The sequence below is a fragment of the Schistocerca serialis genome, chromosome 8, assembly GCF_023864345.2.
Source record: "Schistocerca serialis cubense isolate TAMUIC-IGC-003099 chromosome 8, iqSchSeri2.2, whole genome shotgun sequence".
In the NCBI taxonomy this organism is placed as follows: Eukaryota; Metazoa; Arthropoda; class Insecta; order Orthoptera; family Acrididae; genus Schistocerca; species Schistocerca serialis.
In genome coordinates this window covers 235,418,265-235,443,126 of record NC_064645.1, presented here as the reverse complement: position 1 = coordinate 235,443,126, position 24,862 = coordinate 235,418,265, and the positions used below count along the sequence as shown (strand labels likewise).

The 24,862-nt window shown below is 37.3% G+C and overlaps 1 protein-coding gene across 1 annotated transcript in view; it reads right to left on the bottom strand.

Annotated features, from left to right (window-relative positions):
• LOC126416943 (cadherin-23-like) overlaps positions 1–24,862 on the bottom strand; it is a 597,779-nt gene that overhangs the window by 56,643 nt on the left and 516,274 nt on the right. Inside the window, exon 25 of the mRNA XM_050084822.1 lies at positions 13,230–13,337. Coding sequence (XP_049940779.1) covers positions 13,230–13,337 — 108 coding nt within the window. The remainder of the gene's footprint in view (positions 1–13,229; positions 13,338–24,862) is intronic.

Sequence of the window (24,862 nt, the reverse complement as noted above, 5' to 3'; positions counted from 1 at the left end):
TATTATCTGCATACTTAGTTTCCCACCTAGGCATTTCTCACCTTTAAAGTGTAAGGCCTTACTTGGTAATGTGATGCAAAAAAGATCAGCTTCATGAACATTAAATTTTTTTGGATCATAATGTTTAAAGATATTTTGCTGTTCTTTGTTCCATTGGCCCACAGTTTCACTATCAACACTTACACTTTAACAAAACTGTTGGTTGTAAACAATATTGTGATGAGAAGGAAATGTATGTTTGTGCGCAGGCAGTGGCTGGGTGCTGACAAACACAAATGTGTACATGTGTTTCACTGTTTGTTCTGATCATGTCCAATGGTGTAAATAAAACAGGGAAGCAAAAGTCTTTTGTGAAACCACATTAGAAACATATTCATGGTCTAATACAAGACTTATTATTGATAATAATTATAAAACTATGGTAAATAAAACTTTTAACACAATATTGGTTAAATCACTAAAGTTTGCAGTCTTCCTAATAAGAGAACAACAAGCGTAAAATCTATAGCTTGTTGCCAACAAGGAGGTCACTAAAGGACATCCTGGGTGAGAAAGAGCATGGAAACTTCATCAAGTTACAGGGCTTCTTGAGGAAGAATGTTTACATCTGATATCAGATCATACCAATGTAAGACTGTGTCCCTAGTATGGATTAGTGTATTTCACATGGACATAACAATGATTCATGAAAACCCATTACAGAGGTGGTTATCTGCAAATGTAGAGTTTATTTGTATATATGACAGTGACATTAAATTAAAGCTGTTGTAATACAACACAATGACTCTGGATACTTTCCCACTCTTCCAAACTCTGCAAACAAATAATACCGGTGGCAATGACCCAACAACTGGCAGTGAAAATTTACTAGAGTCACTATCATCAGATCGTGACTATTATTAAGGGACTCAGGATACTTTCCCACTCATCCAAACACTGAAAACAAATAATAGAGGTGGCCATGACCCAACAACTGGCAGTGAAAATCTTAATTGCTAATGCTGTGTTACATGAGCAATAACTTTGTGTATAGTCTGCTTCTTCTGCTTTGTTCCAAGGCTGACTTTGTGCAGGAATATGCTGCACTTTTTGCAGAAAACTGTATTTAAATCAATGTTAAAGATCATAATAACATCAAGGAAAACTTAAAATGTGGGAAATTTTGCAAGACAAGTCATTAATGACAGGAAAGCATTGTATGACAAAGCAAGACTTCTTTTATAAATGTGTGGTTTCTGTTCTTTTGGACATGTCCAAAAGACACCATGCATTTTTATAATTGATTACTCTCAATGGGAAATAAATCCACTACCTTCAGTGCAGATGCACAGTTATGTCTGACCTCCTGCAGGAATCGAAACATAGTGAGCAGGGAGAACATGGACAAGGATTACGGATAGGTGGTGCTAGGTGTGAATTTAGGTCAGCTGAAAGGCATGCTGAGATAGTCCACGTAATAACAATGAACACTGTGTCTGGGTGGTGCAATAGATAACACAACTGCCAAGTAAGTGGTAGATCCTAGTTTCAAATTCCAGTCTGGCACACATTCACACTCATTGCAACTGATTCTGCATTAAGTCCTGATGAAACTGACATCAATAGTCCCTTCTCTTTCTTTTCCTTTCTCCCACCCTTTAGATTACATTTACATAATAGGACTTCTATTGGGACTAATGAAAATGAACATAAAAATTGGGAAAATGTAAAATACTAGAACATAAAAAGGGGTTTTACTATATTGCTAAAGCATGGTCCTTTTCCAAGACTTTCACCACTCTTTCAGATTCTGTGGAACTGAAAATGACAATTGTGTTTATACCTGCTTGAAACACAAAAGACTGGAACAACTACATTTACTATATTTCTACTCCTGTGACAACTAATTTTTTTTCCTTTTTACTGTTACACTGCTAGTAAATGTACTACAGTTAAGTAAATTATTGAAATATTATTTAGGCAATATTTCATTATTACTTATTATTCAGTAGTTTGTTAAGTTATGCTGATTCAAATTACCCAGTTTGTTGTCCTTTCCCAGGAGATGGCTGTAATTGCCTATTTTTGTATATCACATGATCATAAAAATGTTGTGAGTTAGTACTTGTTTATCCACAAAAGGATGCAGCTTGCTTGAAATACCTATCTTTCTCTTTGCAGTAAATAGTTAACTTTATCTGAAAAGTCATTACCTAAAAAATTATTCTTAATTAAGTTCTCACCCACTTGATAATATTTTCATTACTTCAAATTTTAAGTTTTAATTCCAAGAACTGGTTTCATAATTATGTTGTTCAGTTTTGCCTAACTTTGAGAACACCTTTGGTTATCCACATAATGTGCTAATTAAGAAATGAAACAAATTAGGAAAATTGTGATCCTGTAAAATTTACATTAAACTTGATAAATCACCATAGAAGTTATAGCGTTCCCAGTGCTATATTACGAAAAGACTTAAAAAACAGTGTTTATAAAGAAGAGACATTAAAAAATTGAATAATATATTTTTATCATGTAGCCGTAAAATAATAATTTCTCTGTGTGGGTTTAGATTCCAAAGAAATAATTTATGACAAAATGATCTAAAGAGATGACAAGATACGCTCTTTTGTTAATTTTTTAGTTGACTTCACTTCCTCTTTTGTCTTGAGTGTGTATAGACAGACATCTTTCAAGTGCTGACAAATGTAAGCATATTTGTATGAGTTAAGCAGATAATATATTAATTGAATATTATTGTCCACTTTTAATTTGTAGGAGGTGATCCCGATTTCATGTCTGCCTTCCATGAATTAACCTACATTCAAGTAATTTACAGTTCAACAATCGCAGCGGCCGATGCAGCCAACGACGCCATTACGTGACGATATTAACTTATGGAAAAATAGCGGAAGTGGAAAACTCGCCCGCTATTAACATAATATTAATTTTTCTCCACAGCCGCATGAAGTTGCAGAAATACGTAGCTTTAAGATTCTTATTTTCAGTACCATAGCCGAGACCCAGAGCCAGGACTCCGACTACAATACAATGGTTAATGGAGGTAAGAAAAATACTCTCGCGCATGTGTGGGCTGCAATTGTAATTAATAACTGAAGATCTTTTGCTTTAAAGTGAACTGACTAGCTGAGGAAATTAATATGAAAAGTTTACTACATTGTTCAGATTGTATGCTCATGTTTTAAGATGCAGCGAGTCTAACATTCATTAACGTAAGAAATAATTTGAGATTAATATTGTTAATAAGGAGAACTTCAGGAAAGCATTTAATCGTAAAATCAAAATTAAATGAAATATCATTTTTATTAAGGCCCACCACGTAAGTCGGCAACAATCAAAAAATAATAATAACAATAATAATATATTAAATTACGACGGCCGACGGAATCGAGATTGGCGCCGCAACTTTGGGGCCCGATCAAAGAAAATTCAAGATTTATTAATATAATACTTACTATTGTAAGGAATGTATGTGTCTAATTGTTGTAAAATATTAATGCCTATATGAATTCTTTTACATGTACAACAACAAAACCACACCCTGAGGAGATCTGGAGAAGAAAAAATGTAGAAAAGACAAAGGATTGCGAGAAAGAAAAATAAATAAGGTAAGGCCTATTGTGCAAGCATCCTGTGTAACTCTGTGCAGAATATCGAACCCATATGCACATGAGATACCTTCGGTGTTTTGAGTATTTATGTGTTTATTTTTGGAGGGGATAATTATTCGTTTTGTTTATTTATATGTTTATTTTTGGAGGGGGTAATTATTCATGTGTGTATCAATGTTAAAGATTCATAAGTGGCTTAAAGTGAATTTATTATGGGTAAGATAGGACAAGCTAAAGCATCCGTACCAGACGAACAAAATTTTGTTAATATGGGAAGTGAGGGTCAGTTGTAAAACATAAACGAATCCCAAGCCACCGCCTCGGATAACATAATTTCCAGGGCGGGGGGCGAGGATCTGTGGATGGTGAATGACGCTCCACAGCAGAATGGGAATAGAGTAACAACTCCACTGCCTGGGCAGGGGGGCCAATCGAGTGCTTGATTAAGCGGGGCACCAGTATGCTCACCGATTGCAAACCCATTTGCAGAATTTCTGCACAGGTTAGAAGAAAGAGATAGGGAAAGAGATCAGAAACTGGCTCAGATGCTCTATGAGCAAGAGCAACAAAGAGAACAGAAAGAAAGGGAAAAAGAAAGAATGTCAGAACAGAGGGAAAAACAAAGAGTCAAAAAACTGGCTCAGATGCTATACGAGCACGAGAAAAAATTAACGCAAATGCTACATGACCAAGGGAAAGAATTTACGCAAAAGCTCAGTGAGCAAGAGGAGCACAGTGAAGTGAAACTAGACAGTATCCAAAGCGAACTTGCCGAGATGCGGGACACGTGCAAAGAAATACCCGATCTTGTGCAAAGCTTAGCCGGCGAGATGCAAAAATTACAGATATCGCAGGCTAGGCTTGAAGACAATGTCCAGACTTTAACCACCCACGTGGATAATGTGGAGATAGATGCACGGAAAAGAATTGATACATATTTGGAAGTGCAAGCTTAAAAAGTCGACAAAGAATTCAATGAATGGCTAGAAGTAAAGGATTGCGAGATATCTGCAAAGATTGAAAGCGATGTAAAAACAGCTGTAGAACAAGCGACTGTGGCCGCGAGTGTAAATATTGACTCTAGTGCTGCCGCACTGCATGCCGAATTAACACAGATCAGATCCCGTGTGACAGCGGAGTTGCCAAATTGGCAACAGGAGGTCACGCGGAGACTGTCTGTATTGGAAAGCAATGTAAACAGTGGCGGACAGATGAATCCGACTCCGCATACTGACTACTATAATAACGCAGACTGTATGCAGGGTGCGAGTGCGCAACCGCAACCTAATGCGAATTATGAGCACGAACAACATGCAATTCCGTGCAGCGCACATCACGAAGTAATGAATGTCACAGAATGTAGCAATCAGATGTGCAAGAAAGAGGACAATGTAATGAAACACAGAACATTCCAACCCTTCAATAGCGAAAAACGAAATGTCCACCCTGTGGTATTTATTAAGAGCTTCAGGAATGTGTTTCCCAGGATATGGATGGAAAGACAAAGAATACAGTTCGTGGTCTCCTTTATTCAAGGTGACGCGGCACTGTGGGCCACCGACATGTCCGAAAAATGTCTAACGATGCAACAGTTTGAAGGTGCATTCTTACAAAATTCTGGTCCGATAGCGTCCAAGAAAGACTACGAAAGGAGTTGTACAGTCCAGAAATGTACAATCCTAAGATGGGAACATTACGCAAATATTTCGAAAAGTATATAAACAAAACCAGGTACTGGGACGAGCCAATGTCCGATCGTGACATAATCAGATTGATAAAAATGAAGTTGCCCAGTGAAATTAAAAAATATTTCATCAATGTGCTGGAATACGATACAGAACAATTCATGGAAATAGTGGATTCTGTTGACTTATTGATCGAAGATATGAAAACCGAAAACAAGTGGAACCATGCAGGCTGTAATCAACAAAAAGCCGATTACAATAGCAGCCACAGTCAAGGTAGTTGTTGTTGTTGTGGTCTTCAGTCCTGAGACTGGTTTGATGCAGCTCTCCATGCTACTCTATCCTGTGCAAGTACCTACTGCAACCTACATCCTTCTGAATCTGCTTAGTGTATTCATCTCTTGGTCTCCCCCTATGATTTTTACCCTCCACGCTGCCCTCCAATACTAAATTGGTGATCCCTTGATGCCTCAGAACATGTCCTACCAACCGATCCCTTCTTCTGGTCAAGTTGTGCCACAAACTTCCCTTCTCCCCAATCCTATTCAATACTTCCTCATTAGTTATGTGATCTACCCATCTAATCTTCAGCATTCTTCTGTAGCACCACATTTCAAAAGCTTCTATTCTCTTCTTGTACAAACTATTTACCGTCCATGTTTCACTTCCATACATGGCTACACTCCATACAAATACTTTCAGAAATAACTTCCTGACACTTAAACCTATACTCGATGTTAACAAATTTTTCTTCTTCAGAAACGCTTTCCTTGCCATTGCCAGTCTACATTTTATATCCTCTCTACTTCGACCATCATCAGTTATTTTGCTCCCCAAATAGCAAAACTCCTTTACTACTTTAAGTGTCTCATTTCCTAATCTAATACCCTCAGCATCACCCGACTTAACTCGACTACATTCCATTATCCTCTTTTTGCTTTTGTTGATGTTCATCTTATATCCTCCCTTCAAGACACCATCCATTCCGTTCAACTGCTCTTCCAAGTCCTTTGCTGCCTCTGACAGAATTACAATGTCATCGGCGAACCTCAAAGTTTTTATTTCTTCTCCATGGACTTTAATACCTACTACAAATTTTTCTTTTGTTTCCTTTACTGCTTGCTCAATATAGAGATTGAATAACATCGGGGAGAGGCTACAACCCTGTCTTACTCCCTTCCCAACGACTGCTTCCCTTTCATGTCCCTCAACTCTTATAACTGCCATCTGGTTTCTGTACAAGTTGTAAATAGTCTTTCGCTCCCTGTATTTTACCCCTGCCACCTTTAGAATTTGAAAGAGAGTATTCCAGTCAACATTGTCAAAAGCTTTCTCTAAGTCTACAAATGCTAGAAACGTAGGTTTGCCTTTCCTTAATCTTTCTTCTGAGATAAGTCGTAAGGTCAGTATTGCCTCACGTGTTCCAGTATTTCTACGGAATCCAAACTGATCTTCCCCGAGGTTGGCTTCTACTAGTTTTTCCATTCGTCTGTAAAGAATTTGTGTTAGTATTTTGCAGCTGTGACTTATTAAACTGATAGTTCAGTAATTTTCACATCTGTCAACACCTGATTTCTTTGGGATTGGAATTATTATATTCTTCTTGAAGTCTGAGGGTATATCACCTGTTTCATACATCTTGCTCACCAGATGGTAGAGTTTTGTCAGGACTGGCTCTCCCAAGGCCATCAGTAGTTCTAATGGAATGTTGTCTACTCCGGGGGCCTTGTTTCGACTCAGATCCTTCAGTGCTCTGTCAAACTCTTCACGCAGTATCGTATCTCCCATTTCATCTTCATCCATATCCTCTTCCATTTCCATAATATTGTCCTCAAGTGCATCGCCCTTGTATAGACCTCTATATACTCCTTCCACCTTTCTGCTTTCCCTTCTTTGCTTAGAACTGGGTTTCCATCTGAGCTCTTGATGTTCATACATGTGGTTCTCTTATCTCCAAAGGTCTCTTTAATTTTCCTGTAGGCAGTATCTATCTTACCCCTAGTGAGATAAGCCTCTACATCCTTACATTTGTCCTCTAGTCATCCCTGCTTAGCCATTTTGCACTTCCTGTCGATCTCATTTTTGAGACGTTTGTATTCCTTTTTGCCTGCTTCATTTACTGCATTTTTATATTTTCTCCTTTCATCAATTAAATTCAATATTTCTTCTGTTACCCAAGGATTTCTACTAACCCTCTTCTTTTTACCTACTTGATCGTCTGCTGCCTTCACTACTTCATTCCTCAGAGCTACCCATTCTTCTTCTTCTGTATTTCTTTCCCCCATTCCTTTCAATTGTTCCCTTATGCTCTCCCTGAAACTGTGTACAACCTCTGGTTCTTTCAGTTTATCCAGGTCCCATCTCCTTAAATTCCCACCTTTTTGCAGTTTCTTCAGTTTTAATCTACAGGTCATAGCCAATAGATTGTGGTCAGAGTCCACATCTGCACCTGGAAAGGTCTTACAATTTAAAACCTGGTTCCTAAATCTCTGTCTTACCATTATATAATCTATCTGATACCTTTTAGTATCTCCAGGGTTCTTCCATGTATACAACCTTCTATCATGATTCTTAAACCAAGTGTTAGCTATGATTAAATTGTGCTCTGTGCAAAATTCTATCAGGTGGCTTCCTCTTTCATTTCTTAGCCCCAATCCATATTCACCTACTACGTTTCCTTCTCTCTCTTTTCCTACACTCGAATTCCAGTCACCCATGACTATTAAATTTCCGTCTCCCTTCACTATCTGAATAATTTCTTTTATTTCGTCATACATTTCTTCAATTTCTTCGTCATCTGCAGAGCTAGTTGGCATATAAACTTGTACTACTGTAGTAGGTGTGGGCTTCGTATCTATCTTGGCCACAATAATGCGTTCACTATGCTGTTTGTAGTAGCTTACCCGCATTCCTATTTTCCTATTCATTATTAAACCTACTCCTGCATTACCCCTATTTGACTTTGTATTTGTAACTCTGTAGTCACCTGACCAGAAGTCTTGTTCCTCCTGCCACCGAACTTCACTAATTCCCACAATATCTAACTTTAACCTATCCATTTCCCTTTTTAAATTTTCTAACCTACCTGCCCGATTAAGGGATCTGACATTCCACGCTCTGATCCGTAGAACGCCAGTTTTCTTTCTCCTGATAACGACATCCTCTTGAGTAGTCCCCGCCTGGAGATCCGAATGGGGGACTATTTTACCTCCGGAATACTTTACCCAAGAGGACGCCATCATCATTTAACCATACAGTAAAGCTGCATGCCCTCGGGAAAAATTACGGCCGTAGTTTCCCCTTGCTTTCAGCCGTTCGCAGTACCAGCAAGCAAGGCCGTTTTGGTTATTGTTACAAGGCCAGATCAGTCAATCATTCAGACTGTTGCCCTTGCAACTACTGAAAAGGCTGCTGCCCCTCTTCAGGAACCACACGTTTGTCTGGCCTCTCAACAGATACCCCTCCGTTGTGGTTGTACCTACGGTACGGCTATCTGTATCGCTGAGGCACGCAAGCCTCCCCACCAACGGCAAGGTCCATGGTTCATGGGGAAGGAGTCACGGTAGTAACAACAGGAATAAACAAGAGCACCGGCAACAGAATCGAGGCACGAACAATGGCAATGGTTATAACGGCAACGGTTATAATTGTCAAAATCGGAAGAGACATCATGATGGACGCATTACTAATGGATATAATGGTAATGGCAATCTGCAATGGCGGAACAACCGAAACCAGTGGCGTGGTTGTAATGAACCGACACCACAGTGGCAACAAAACACAGCGCCACAATGGAACGCCAACCCAGGTCCGTCACAGAACATGTCAGGGAGTTACAACCGACCACCGCAAAACCAGAGCCATACACAATATCAAATTACACCATCAGGGAGGCAGGGTGGCCAACCCAACAGTAGCAACAACAACAACCAGAACCACAATGTGAGGTTAGCGGAAGTGACAGACAACTGTCAACCCACTAATGCTCATCCGTTAAACTAAAGACAGCCACAATACGCTCTCCATTGTTGGCTGCAGGATGGTGTAGTGAGGGCACATCCACGGATGACAGCCACAAAATTTGTATGCTGAGATACAATGAGGGAACAAAAATAGAAAAGGAACTTGTAGACATACCACAGAAATGTAACCGAACCGACAAAAGTGTTGTGCAGGCTATATTGCAAGCAGATATGTACGGAGCACCAATACAGATAATAGTCGATACTGGTGCTTTAACTAATGTCATGAGTGCAAATTTTTACAAGTACTTGAGTCAAAATAATAGAATACCAGTATTGCCAGTGAAGAATTGTCGTGTAACAGGTGCAGTAGGTGCACAATCTCATATCATAAAGCACCAGGTGCAAGTCGAGTTTCCAGTAGGAAATGAAGCAATGAAAAGCTCGTTCCTAGTAGTTAAAGGATTAGGTGTTGCTTGCATCCTGGGGATGGAATTTTTACACCAGAGGGATGCAAAAATCGACCTCTTGTGCGGGGAAGTAAGCCTTATGGATGAGGGTAGACGGGTAATTTTGCCATTGTTGAGGACACGGGAATTGCACGGTAAATATTGCTGCAGCTTTCAGTCAAGATTCGAAGGAATACAGGTAATGAATTTATATTCTGACTTAAGTACAAGACAAGCATTTTATAAAGAGTTTATTTTTGAAGACAGAGAGGAAAAAAGGAAACTGATAGCTATGAAAGTCAGGGAGTCAGAACATTTGACTGAAGTACAACAAAACGAATTGACACAGCTACTTAGAGATTATGAGCATGTGTTTTTGGAAAAACCCAGTGTTATCGAGGGCTACACCTATAACATCGAAGTGGTACCTCACGATACTTTCTGTCACGCAAACTACACCATCCCGTGGTCAAAGGAGGAGGCAATTACGAAGGAAATAAGAGAAAATACTTACAAAGACTTAAAGAAGTTCGCTCAGTAGAGCAACGTTTACATTTGTGAATAATAGGTTAAGTTTATAGTGTATTTTTTTTCTGTGTGTAAATGTTCAGATTTTAGTGTAACATTAAAAGACAATGAGGCGCACAAGATTAGTGCAATTCAATTTTGTAGATGTTAAGGAATAATAGTATTTTTAAGCAATTGCAATTTGAGGGAAAAAAAATGAACGTAGGTTTAAGAATATTTTACAAATTTCATGTTTAAAAATGCTTTAAAAAATATTTTTAAAAAAATCCAACAGCATGTAATGATGAAAGAATTTTTCATTAGTGTGTCATGAATATTTTTGAACTGTAGTAGTAATGCAACTTATGAAATTCAATATTATAGTGTATATGTTGTTCCATGTATTTATGTCTATACCGATCCTGAAATATGCTCAATCATAATTTACTTAACAACATGAGTGCAGGGTGTACATCACCCAAGGTACATCATGTGTTGTGGACAAGGTACAAAGCAAATCAGTAAACACAACTACCGCTAAGCACTGTTAAAATATATTGCCATCTGCTAAGGCAGAGGTTTGCATGAATTTGTAGTGTAAACAAAAGTCACAAATCTAACATTAATCTAGGAACTTGCACGCTAGGCTTAGATTATAAAATGTCTACAATAATGCGAGAGGCAAAGTTTTGTAAAGTCGAGCCTGGCTCTGGAGGGCAAGTACGCAATGAGTGGGCAGACATGGCATGGGGACTTACCTCAGATGAGACGGAAATACAATTGTATAGTCAAAAAATCTGAAGGCAAGTACCACTATAAGTGGAAAATGAAAAGAGATAATTAGTGCGACGGATGCAAGATTAAGTTATGCTGATTCAAATTACCCAGTTTGTTGTCCTTTCCCAGAAGATGTCTGTAATTGCCTATTTTTGTATATCACATGATCATAAAAATGTTGTGAGTTAGTACTTGTTTATCCACAAAAGGATGCAGCTTGCTTGAAATACCTATCTTTCTCTTTGCAGTAAATAGTTAACTTTATCTGAAAAGTCATTACCTAAAATATTATTCTTAACTAAAGTTCTCACCCACTTGATAATATTTTCATTACTTCAAATTTTAAGTTTTAATTCCAAGAACTGGTTTCATAATTTTGTTGTTCAGTTTTGCCTAACTTTGAGAACACCTTTGGTTATCCACATAATGTGCTAATTAAGAAATGAAACAAATTAGGAAAATTGTGATCCTGTAAAATTTACATTAAACTTGATAAATCCCCATAGAAGTATACACTGTATTAACTAAATAGTCCATCTAAATTTATTAGTTTTACAGTTATCTAGCATGTAGTTAAATCTAATAATCATGTTGCATTTAAGTCATTATTACATGGTGCACTATAATGCAATCAGCATAAATTTGGTCCTTGGTGTCTTTGTAAAGTATAATGTAATAACCAACTTCACCCTTTATCCTTACACATATTTATACACACCATCACCAGACAATAAGTCAGCAGTTTGTACCTGGTAATCGCTCAGTCAATGTCTCTGCATCAAAGTCTGTACTTGAAAATCATCTTAACCAAAAAGTTTTCAGTTAATGTTCACTACCATGTAAAGTCCAGAGTGTGAAAGTTATTCTTAATTACTCAAGTCACCACAATTAAACAGTGTGAGTCCTTTATGAACTTATTTTGAGCAGTATCGATGTAGTAATAAACATAATTTTCTGTGTTAATAGACTACTAAAGATCCAATCACTGATACAAAGTACTGTTTGTAATTATCCATTTTCTTTTAAGCTGTGTTTTAGTTAAGGTGCTTCATCTGTAGAAACATGCGTAAGGACTTCATTATAATAGCACATTTTCCAGAAATTGCCACTGGTTTTAAACCAGTTGGTGGACTTACTAACTTGGTTTACTGGTAGTGTTATCTTGAAGGAAAGTGGTCTCCTCAGACTAGATTTATAATGACAGTCCTCCTGACAAACAATTAGTAATATAAAATGCATAGAGTGAAATGATCATCATAAAATGCATTTTGATCTTGATAAATATAAAATATTCTCAAGGTTAATTTAATGGTTTGCATCAGTTATTGAACAGCAAAACTAACAGCTCAGACAATTTCAGGAGACAAGACTTTGAATCATCAAGCTCCACTGAGGACGTTACTGAGGACCTGCATCAGCACAGCCATATTAATGTTCTCATGTTCTGAAATTATTTTGAGATTAAAGAATTATAACAATTTTTGGCAATTAACAGTTAATCTCCTTTTTAGCTCTACAATATCAAGAATTTTCTCCTCTGTGAAAATATGATGCTTTTCCATTTCTTAGCAGTGCTGAAATGTACTCCACCTTTGACAAGAAGAATAATGAAGATAACACTAATCTAATGATAACAATACAGACTAGATAGAAATGTGAAGAGATGCCAGAAATAGCAACAAAAGACACCAACAGCAAACATCTGCGAGTATACATGTAAATAACCCAAACTTTGAGAAGCTGCTGGCTCTACAGGACAAAAATATGGGTGAGAGTCTGAGCGGCAGCACATCTGTATGCATCCACAGCACTCAGCAGCAGAGCAGGAAGCCCATGTATACAAATTCACAACACTGTGGGAAAGGCAAGCTGGCTGTGCAAAAGACAGGAAGGCATGCATAAGGTGTCCCCAGGACTGGGGAAAGTTACATTGCTTTATCTTAACACAACCACTCCAATCAAGTGATTGAGTATAGTGCCATTCATAATAGTAAGTTAAGGAACCATTTAATTGTAATTCTATATCTGTGACATAATTTAACTGTACTTGTTCTACATCCTTGACTGTTCCCCCTCATGATTTAATATAGAAAACATTTCTGTTAAATTGTCACATATACACATCCCTTGCCATTTTATTAAAGTAACAAAGTGTTTCAATCTGTTGCTTGTCTTGCAGCCAGTGCATTACTATCTCTTTATGTTATCTGTCACAAATATATTCATGTTACTACTCACCAACAATATAATAGTATATAGCCTGTTGGTCATCTTCATCAAGATTTTCATTGTTGGGATCTGTTGCCTCTGGTATTATTCTGATCTCATTAATGCCGCTGCTATTCTCTGCAAACAGAAGTTACAAGAAAAAAAGAATGACATATTTATTCACTAAAGGTAGAAACTGTTACTACAATGCTTAATAATTACAGTTTTCAATGTCCTTTGTAAAAATAAAAAAATGTTTTCAATTGGTGAATATCTTCGAAAGCTCCTTTGTATCTTTCATTAACATAAAACAACTAGAATATCTATGACTGTCAGCATATATTCACATATTGACAGTGGTGGGAGCCCAGAGACTATGTTTGGAATTAGTAGTTCTATGGCAGATTAGGGGTTTCTGCAGTGTGAGGCAGTAGATCAGCAAGACAGGATCTACATACTCCTAAGAAGTGATAGGGTTGGATGGATAGACAGTGGTACCTCCACATGTCATCAGGACTTAAGTTGTTTAGATAGCTTCCACAGATGGTTCTGAGAATGTTGTTGCAGCTGCTGTAGTGCAAGTGTTTTAATCAGAGATAAGTAACAGGGAATACTTGTTACAGAATAAAACAGTCTTGTGAAAGAAAGAGATGCAGTTGAGTAAAGCCTATGCTTGTGTGATGTACTTATGCTGGACCAGAGAAATGATTGTTAAGATCTTTGCAAAATAGCAGTCAGCAGAAAGAGGTAATAATTTTGTTTGTTTGTGAAGTCAGAGTGATACCAAACCCCATGCATCTGTAAGCAGTTTGGAGTAAAATGACTGTCCAAATTGCCCTTTTAGTTTCATTATAAAAAAGACTTATTTCAGACCCTAGGGCCATAGGTATTGAAGCACTATCAGAATATGATGTACAAAGGAATTAGTTATATAGAGAAGAACAAAGTAACATGTACCATTAACAGCAAACAGTTTAATGCAGCCCCATTGTGAAAGCCATTCTCAAATACGGGATGAGTTGGTTGACGTTTGTAAGCAGTTGAAAATTGCCCTGAGTACTGTCTAACAATTTATGGCTGCTGCAAATTGGCATGTTGGAAGAGCTCTGGAGATTTGTGTTGCTCTGATACCTGTTACAGAAATAACTCAGGTACTATCCTCAACTGTGGATCGTGTCTCCTCTGCAGAAAGTGCAAGATCTGTCATGACCCATCCACTTGACTGCAAGTGGCATGTCAGTGATAGATATAGATATCCTGTATAGGGTGCACAAGGACCAGGGAGGACTCAGGGTGTTGTACTGATCTCCCTAACCAACAAGTTCAAGGTGCTGCTTTCACTGAAACTGGGACTCACTTCAACTATTTTGGGGAAACTTGTTTTGTCTAGTGTCAGGAGGAGCAAACACAAAATCGTTGGGGTCTATTAATTCTCGGCAGTTCAGACATACAGTGAATGATGGCATCACTTAGGGAAATGGCAGTAAGGGACAGGGAAGGACATCAGTGGCAGTCAGTGTATGGCTGGGGGCCTCATTCAACATGTTGAAGAGGCTATTCCAGCAGCCATTGAGGGAACACGTTGCAACTAACTGCAGATTGTGGTGCACATTGGAACAAATGATGCCTGTCATCTGGGTTCTGAAGTCATCCCTGGGTCATTCCAGTGACTGACAGAAGATTCTGAAGACCAGCCTTGTGCATGGAGTTTCAATGAAGGTCACAATTTGAAGCATTGTCTCCAGAACTGATTGTTGGCCTTTGGTTCTGTGTAAAGTGGAAGAACTGAACCAGAGACTTTAAATTTCTGTAACGAGGTAGGCTGTGACTTCCTGGACTTGCGCCATAGGTTGAAGGACTATAGGCTCCCCCTAATTAGGCCAGGTGTGCTCTACACATCAGAGGCTGCTATTCAGGTAGTTGACTGTGTATGGGGTGCAGACAAGACTTTCTTAGATTAGGCAACTCTCTATCCAACCCAGATAATGATTGCTATAGGAAATCCAGGAATATCAGTGTCAGATTGAAAGAAATGCCACCGGCAGTTGAGAGTATTAAAATAATAATAAACTGCCAAAGCATTCGCAACAAAGTGCCAGAGCTTGAAACACCTGTGAAAAGCAGTGAAGCTCAAATAATACTAGGTACAGAAAGCTGGTTGAAACTGAAAATTGATAACAGTGAGGTTTTTTGGGAAAAAATTAAGTTTGTATTGAAAGGATGGGCAAAGGGGAAGTGGAGGTAGTGTATTTGTTGTAGTAGACAAAAAAGTCAAATCCACTGAGATAGAAATTGAAACTGCATGTGAGATTGTTTGGGCAAGACTCAGTATCAGGGGTGGGCATAAACTGATAACTGGAGCTTTCTGTCGCCCACCAGATTCATCTCCAGATGTAGCTAGAAACTTCACAGAAAACCTCATTTCACTTGTACATAAGTTCCCCAATCATACCGTGTTCTTTGATGTAGACTTTAATCACCCAACGATTAATTGGGAAAATATAGTTTTGTTAGTGGTGGATGTGATAAGATATCATGTGAAACTTTACTAAATGCCTTCTCTGAAAACTACCTAGAACAAATAGTTAGGAACCCTACTCATGATGGAAATACATTTGATCTACAGGCGACAACCAGACCTGACCTATTTGAGGATGTCCACATCAAAACTGTTATCAGTGACCACAGCACAGTCCTGGTAACAGTGATTACCAAAGTACAAAGCACAACTAAAACAAGCAGAAAGATATATATGTTCAGTAAAGTAGATAAAAATTCAGTAATGTCATATATCAAAGAGAAACTTGAAACTTGCAGCAAATGTCAGGATCATGTAGAGGAACCCTGGTCCAAGTTTAAAAGAATAGTTGACTATGCACTGGATAGATATGTACCCTGTAGAACAGTTCATAATGGGTGGGAGCCTCCATGGTATACAGTTACTGTAAAGAAACTTCTAAACAAACAGAAATTACTGCATATTAGGTGTAAAACAAAGTGTAGGGCTACAGATAAACTAATGCTAAATGAAACTCATTTGACTGTCAAGAGAGTGATGCATGATGCCTTCAATGACTACTGTACCAGAATATTGTCAACTGTCATGTGTAAGGGCTGTTAGTTGCACCAAAGTTTGTGTCCAGTACCTAGCAAATGGAGACAGGAACTGAAATTGAGAGTAGCAAAGCAAAAGCTGAAATGCCTAACTCCATTTTCAAATGATACTTTACAAAGGAAAACCCAGGAGAATTGGTCCAATTTAATCCTTGTACCACTGAAAAGATGAATGAAATGAGTATTAGTATCACTGATGTTGAGAAACTGCTGAAATTTTTAAAACTGAGCATAGCTCCAGGTTCCAGTGGAATCTCTATCAGATTCCATACTGAATGTGTGGCTGAGTTAGACTCTCTTCTCACTATAATGTAACATAGATCCCTTCAACAATAAACCATGCCCAGTTCTTGGAAAAAGGCACAGGTCACATCCATCTACAAGAAGGGTAGTAGAAGAGATCCATAAAACGACCATACAGTATCATTAACATCGATTTGTTATAGGATCTTAGAACATATTCAGAGCTCAAACATAATGAGGTACCTTGAACAGAATTACTTCCTCAGTGCTGACTACCATGATTTTCAAAAACATTGATCATGTGAAACCCAACTTGCACTTTTCTCACATGGCATCCTGAAAGCTTAGGATGAAGGCAATCAGGTGTACGCAGTTGATTTCTGGAAAGCGTTTGACTCAGTACCACAACTATGCTTACTATCAAAATTACAATCATATGAGGTATCAAGTGAAATTTGTAACTGGATTGAGGACTTTTTGGTACGAAGGACATAGCATGTTATCTTGGATGGAGAGTCATCATCAGATGTAGAAGTGTGTGCCCCAGGGAAGTGTGTTGGGACCCTTGCTGTTAATGTTGTATATTAATAACCTTGCAGACAATATAGACGGTAAAAACAAGCTTTTTGTGGATGGTGCAGGTATCTGTAATGAAGTACTATCTGGAAGAAGTTGCATAAATATTGTCAGAACTCGATAAGATTTCAACATGGTGCAGAGTTTGGCACCTTGCTCTAAATGTTCAAGAATGTAAAATTTTGCACTCCATAAAATGAAAAAACATAATATCCTATGATTATAATATTAATGAGTCATTGTTGGACTTGACCAACATAGATATACCTGTATGTAACACTCTGCAGGGATATGAAATGCAATGATCACATAGGTCCAGTTGTGGGTAAAGCAGAATGTAGACTTCATTTTATTGGTAGAATAGAGGGGAAGTGCAATCAGTCTACAAAAGAGATGGCTTACAAATCACTTGTGTGACCTATCCTAGGATATTGTCAAGTGTATTGAACCTGTACCAGATAGGGCTAATTGGTGATATTAAATGTATACAGAGAAGGGCAGCATGAATGGTCACAGGTTTGTTTAATTCATGGGAGAGTGTCACAGAGATACTAAAAGAACTGAAATGGCAGACTCTTGAAGAAAGATGTAAACTATACTGAGAAAGTATACTAATAAAGTTACAAGAATCAGCTTTAAATTGTTACTCTAGGGATATACTACAATTCTGCATGTATTGCTCACACAGGGACTGTGAGGATAAGATTAGAATGATTACTGCATGCACAGAGGCATTCAAAAATTCATTCATCCCATGCTCCATATGTGAGAAGAACAGGAAGAAACCCTATTAATTGATACAATGGGACAAACTCTCTCCTGTACAATGCTGGTTTCTGCAGAGAATAGACATAGATGTAGATGTAGAAATAAAATAAATAATATTGAAAAATAACTCATCCAAAAACATCATAAACACATCATAGAGATGATACAATATAGTAAATAATGTTGTATAAACTTGTCCAAAATTTAAGAAATAGCTGTATGTGAAATGCAGCTATATGTAACATGTATGTAGCTATTTATTACGTTGTGGAAGAGTTTATGTAACATTATTTACTTTTTTTGTGTTGTTTTTGTGATGTTTGTGCATGAGCTGTTTTTTAACATTATTTATTTTATTCATGCCTCTTTTTGATGATGCCTGCTGCTGACATTATTTTCTGTATAACTAATTTCACAGTACATTGTTTTTTAATACTGCATAGGTAACCTATGGATAATAGCCTTGGAGGCAAACCTGCCCATGGTTTTTAAAATAAAAATAAAGGTGCAACTAGGGCTATCATTTTACTCCACAGCAACACTGCTATTGCAAATCATGCATCACATGAACAAGAAACATTTCTGGAAGTATATATGATATTGGCTTTTGGCTAGAATGTAAGAGGGTTTTCTGAATTGGGAGAAATACAATGAGCAAATGAGCTGTTACAAACTTGTGGTAAACATAGTGAAATGGAGACAAGAAGTTGTGAATTTGAGTCCACATACTCCATTAATTTTCAGACTGCATTTTGGCTGTCTGCTCAAGTAATTGGTCTGATGAAGTATTATAGATAATTCACCAATAATAGCAATAAACTTCCAGAAACACTTCTGAAAAACAGCTCATGGCTGTGCTGAGATCAGAAAGTACAGGCATGAGAGATTCCTTGCTCTACTGTGGCCACTGGCCACCAGCAACTGGCCACATGCCATCTACTGCCTCACAGCAAATGCCTACTGACCAGGTGACTGTGCCATGATGTGGTGCTATGAGTGTAGTAATATAGTTCTTGTCTGAAGTCCTAGTATTTACCTTGCAGTTATGTATAGGATTTTGCATGCTTGAAACTTATGAACATTGCATAAACATTGTGAAATAGAGTCATGAGTAGAAAAAAGTTTAACCTTTGTCACTTATTGTTTGCTTTGGGTTTAATACAGTGGTGCAGGCAGCAGCACAAGCATGAATTCTTTGTATTTAGTATGGGATGAGAGGTTTTGGGCTAAACATGTGGCAAAAAATTTACTTGTTTTAAGAAAGATATTTCTGTCATGAATGACGTTCAACACTCAGAAAGTCTCAGTAACTGATGTATATGATGAGGTGGAATGATTTAACTGCTGTGTGACACTTGCATTTAATAAGCAAGGTTCAGGAGTCAGATTAACTGCATGATCAAATTCAAAGCAACAAAACTAATTGCATTACTTCATATTTGCTTGAACATCAGTTCACTTATTGGGAATTCCTGTGCAGTATTGTTACTGGCAGTAAGTTATGATGCATTTATGTTAACTTATTAACAAAAAATTAATGGTTGTGCCCTAATGAGAAATATATATTTGAGTAAAGGCCAATGTCAACATAACATTTTTTCATCTGGTGGCTGAAATAGGGTGTTTTGGTATACAAACTCCTCCCCAAGGCCATGTCCATCACAGCTGGTATTGGTTGCCAGGAACTGAGAACTTTTTGGTCACAGCATAAGAAAAATGACTGACAAAACTTCATCACACATTTCTACTATGTGATATGTGCTCAAGTGTATATGTTTCCTGCTCCTTATTGGACAACCATGAAGAAAATTCCTTTCAGGATGAAAATGCAGTTCAAACCTAGTTTGATGAAAAATTTAACTCAGAATCAGTAGGTTTCTAAAGGTGTGGAATCAGTAAACTACCTGCGCATTGTCAGACTGTTTTAGATAATGTGAAAGAATATACAGGTTGTCCCAGAAAGGTTGACAAATATTCAGGTATATGACAAGAATGAACTTTTGAAGCAAAAAAAAGTCTAATGAATATTGGATCTAAGATGCACACCTTAAGAGCTATGAGCCTTTCAGCTTTGATGCAGTGAAACACAACTCTTGTACTGAATCCATTTGCTTTCCATACTTTTGGAAGAGGTAGTATGGATCAAAACTGGTAATAATTGTCAAGTAAACATGGGCTCTAAAGTGCATATCTTAAGCACTATGTTGTTCAGTATAATAGATGTGAACCACAGTAGTGAAATGAATTTTGATGGGGAAGATTTCTATACATTTCCTTATTGATTTTCAATCTGGCCAATTGTAGCTTTGTTACAGAAAAGCTAAAAATATAGCCTTCAGCAAGACTGGAACTGTGATCTGAAGCAGCCTTCATTTTACAGGTGACCATATTGCCTCAGTGCTAGCACAGAGCTGCCTTATCCATACCTCCCTTATTGTCCCAGTGGTGGCCAGCACAGATAAATCACAATGCAAAAGATGAGAGTAGTTGCAATTTCTGCATAGGATGACTTTTCTGGACTCAAAATCATACACTGATAACCTTATATCACACCTTAAGTGAAAATCATTCTGATTATTCAACGAAAATGGCACAGATAATCAAGTGAATTTAGCATGATAATACTGAGCTAACCAAGAAGTAAGTCATCAGTCACAGAGCTGCCAAAAATATTCTGTGTTGTTGCCAAGATTCAGTTATACTACCAGCGTCAAGATTGCCAGTCAATGAGTTCCTTGAGTGGGCTAGGAAGTGACTACACCTCATGTCTCAAAGATGCAGTTTTTGAAGGCTGAAATACCCAAAGTGTTTGTCATTGAGCCTTACTCACATTTCTATAACTAAGTTTAGGGACTAGAGCATTGTTACTAATAATACTCAGATGCACTGACTGCAAAATAAATATAATAAATCAGTAAGTGTCACACTTATTTGTCTTTTTCTGTCTTGAGCATACTGAAAACTAAAAAGCTCATTCACCCGATCAGATTCACTTGTTTGAAGTGTTGCAGTGCCTGTATTGTAAACATTATGAGTAGGCCACATATCTTTTAATCATTATGGACTTTGAATATATTTTTCTTAAGAATGCTGTCATTGGTACTATCCCCAAAACACGGTAATACAAATGAATATATAACAACACAGCATTTATTGAAAAATGTGAACAACCTCAAATACCCTTTGTAAGCTATGAATTGCATAAACTTCCATTTAAAGGAAGTTTATTGTGCATGGACACCACACACCATGACCAACAAAGAGGGCTCAAAAATTGGTGGAGAAAGTCAAATGAGCTAACATGAAGCCGATGCAGTTGTCACCAGAATGTGGACCAAGGAACACAGAATGATGACAATATTGTGTATAATGAAATATTCTTAAGCAAACTATAATTCATTCTATAGATACTGAAAACATGTCAAAAATCTTCTTCTTGTAATTTTTACAATATTACCATTTCCAGGGCTTTGTCAGTAAAAGTGGTAAGCGTTTATGTTGAAGAGCTTTTCAATTTGCAATATCCTTACGACAGAGAGAGAAACAACCTGAACATGGTGCTACCTGTCCATGCAGCACTTCACAGTCAGCATAGTCAGATGTTATTAATTTATTCCCCTGTGACACCTCTAGATTTCCAAGTTATTCATATGAGAATTATCGATGCATAATGCTACAGCTTTGAAGTAGGTGATTCCCTCTTATGAGCTGGTGGGTGCCAGATCATATCAGAGTTTGGAAACCCTGCCCTATATGAGCTCCTTTTCTTTCTCATCTGCATATCCTGAGAGGAATATGTCATAAATCCCCTATCCATTAAAATCTCTATCAATTCCTATACAATCCCCCTCTTGTTCTCAAACCACATGGATCTCAGGAGAGAGAATGGGGGAGGCGGCAAAAAGTTGACTAAGCAAATTAAACTACAAAATAAACACAAAGCAAGAACACATAAGCTGTTTGAAACATGAACTGCAGAACATCATAAGGAACATGCTCAGAATCAGTGGGATGAGGTTCAAAGGCGATGTGAATACTGTCCTCAAGTTGCACCATTTCCTACTACAGAATAAACCAGATAAAAGTTCTCATATTGGTGACATAGCTCTGCTAATTCACAACAGGAGGTAACATCTTTTCATGAAAACCAAATCCATTACTGACAGAGTGATCTACATGGTGCTTGAGACAAATGTTAAGATTAGCCTTCAAATCATGTTTGCCTATGCAGCTACTTGCACTTCAACCAATGAAGAACTAGACCAGTTCTATGAAGGTTCAAACAAATTTTTGGGCCTTTGATGGCCCACTGCAGATAACTGGCAGTTACCCTGTTGAAACATCATGTGATGAATTAAACAACAATTGGCTGCAGGCTTGTAATTTGGTCAAACATTCAGTTCCCCAGGAAAATTTTAAAATTCAGAAGATTTGACAATAGCAAGAAATTTCCTTAATACTTGGTGATATTAATATAAAGGTGGGGGTGAAGTCCAGAGAAAATAATCCCTTCATTGTAAACTTTTGACTTTCAATATGAAACCAGAAAGGAGAAATGATGATGAATCTTCTTAACAACCAAAAGAAACATTAACATAAGAAAGGTGAACAGAAGAGATCAGTGAACACAAAATACAAGACTGGTCAAGGACCCATTAAAATCAAAGTGAACATGAGAGTGCATTCCAGTCAACCAAGTGCCAAGCTTATCATCCACAACATATAGAATGTCGAAAGACATAATTGTCATGGATGTGCATCAGATGCTCTATGTCAATCACTGTCAAGTCAAAGCCTGCATGATGAATCACAAAGGTTTTTTATGAATGAGGGATTGGAAGAACTGGAATGCATCAATAAAAATGGAATGGACATTGCTCCAAAACAACTGAAGAGTTGTAAGGTGCTAGGAGAAAATCATATCAGATGTGAGATGCTTAAGATTTGGGGAGAAATAAAGAAGAGCTCCTAATTATATTAAATAAATGTCTTGAAGCAGCGAAGATTCCAGAGTCTTGGAAAAATACAGAACTCATTCTTCTCTTTAAAAAGGTGACAACAGAAACATCAAGAAGTACAGGTCTGTAAGCCTTTTATCTATATTTTACAAGTTGCTAACAAAAATCATTATGAACTACCTAAGTCAGAAATTTGGCTTTTCCAGCAAGTTGAACAGATGAAATTCAGAAAGGGATTCAGTACTGTTGAGCAAATCCAGGCAGTAGACAATATTTTGATCACTGTTTGCAGGAACAATGCTTCAAAAGATTATTTATAGGTTATAGCTTGTATATAAACACATGCAGAAATCAGAAATACACTGAAAAAATAATAACACAATAAAGGATATCCCAAGACACTGTTCTTGAGTTTTATTTGTCCAATGTCTACATTAACAACTTTTTGAATTCTATACTATGCAAGAATGTAAAATATGCTAAAAGTATGATACTAATAACCACAAGACAGAATTTACAAACTGTACTAGAAAATGGCAGAGAAATGATGCAATTAGTCACTGGTGTTGTGTCAACAAGCTGTGCATTAAGAAAACAACAACAAAAAAAGTTCAAATATCAAGGTACCTGAAAATATAAATAAAACAGTGAAATTAAATAACAGAAAATTCAGGGTGGAACAATGACAGTATTCTGAAAAGGATACACTGCTACTGACCATACAGAGGAGATGTTGAGTCACTAACAGGCGCAACAAAAAAACTGATAAAAATGTGAGCTTACGGCCAAAAGGTATTCCTTAAAAACTACACAACACGCACACACACACACACACATTTTCACATAAGTACAATTTACACACACACACATGACCACTGCAAATAGTTTTCCTAAAAAGATAATTAAATGCGATAATGGGAAGTTACAAAAGAAACAAAAGAAACTTCGGCTCACTACAGGTATCAGAATTCTTCACAATATAAAAGGGACATGTACAAAATCATCAGAAAAAGTACTGATTCAGAAATACTTCCTTATTATCAACAGTAGAGTAAAATATTTAGAAAAGTTGTAAGAAATTCAGAACTGTGCACACTTTGTCTGAAATTGTCAAACAAAAAAACCAATGTAGAATATCTTTAAAAAATAGACAGAGAAAGCAGACATAGAAGATGATATTATTTCTGTTAAAGAGCACAAGACCCTAATACAGTCAGTTCATATGTAATAGACATCTTTAATATTTACTTTTAAGGACATCATTATCAGGAGAAACAAAACAGATGTTCTACATATTGGAGTGCAGAATGTCAGATCCCTTTATCAGACAGGTACATTAGAAAATTTAAAAATGGAAATGGATAGGTTGAAGTTAGATGTATTGGGAATTACTGAAGTTTGGTGGCAGGATTAACAGGACTTCTGGTCAGGTGAATGCAGGATTATAAATACGAAATCAAACAAGGGTAATGCAGGAGCGGGTTTAATAATGAATAAAAAAAATAGGAACACAGAAAAGCTTCTATGAACAGCATGGTGAATACATTACTGCAACCAAGGTTAACATGAAGCCCACACCCACTACAGTACAGGTTTATGCCAACTAGCTCTGCAGATGAGGAGGAGATAGAGGAAGCATATGATGAGATAAAAGAAATTTTTCAGATAGTTAAGGGAGACAAAAATTTAATAATCATGGGGAACTTGAATTCAATAGTAAGAAAAGGAAGGGAAGGAAAAGTGGTAGGTGAATATATTGACTGATAGAAAGGAATCAGACAGACCTGGTAGAATTTTGCACCGAAAATAATCATAGCTAACATCTGGTTTAAAAATTATGAAGGAAGGTTGTTTATGTGGACCTGGAGACACCAGAAGGTTTCAGATTGATTATATTATGGTAAGACAGAGATTTTGGAACCAGGTTTTAAATTTTAAGACATTTCCAGAGGCAGATGTGGACTCTGACCACAATTTAGTGGTAATGAACTGCAGATTAAAACT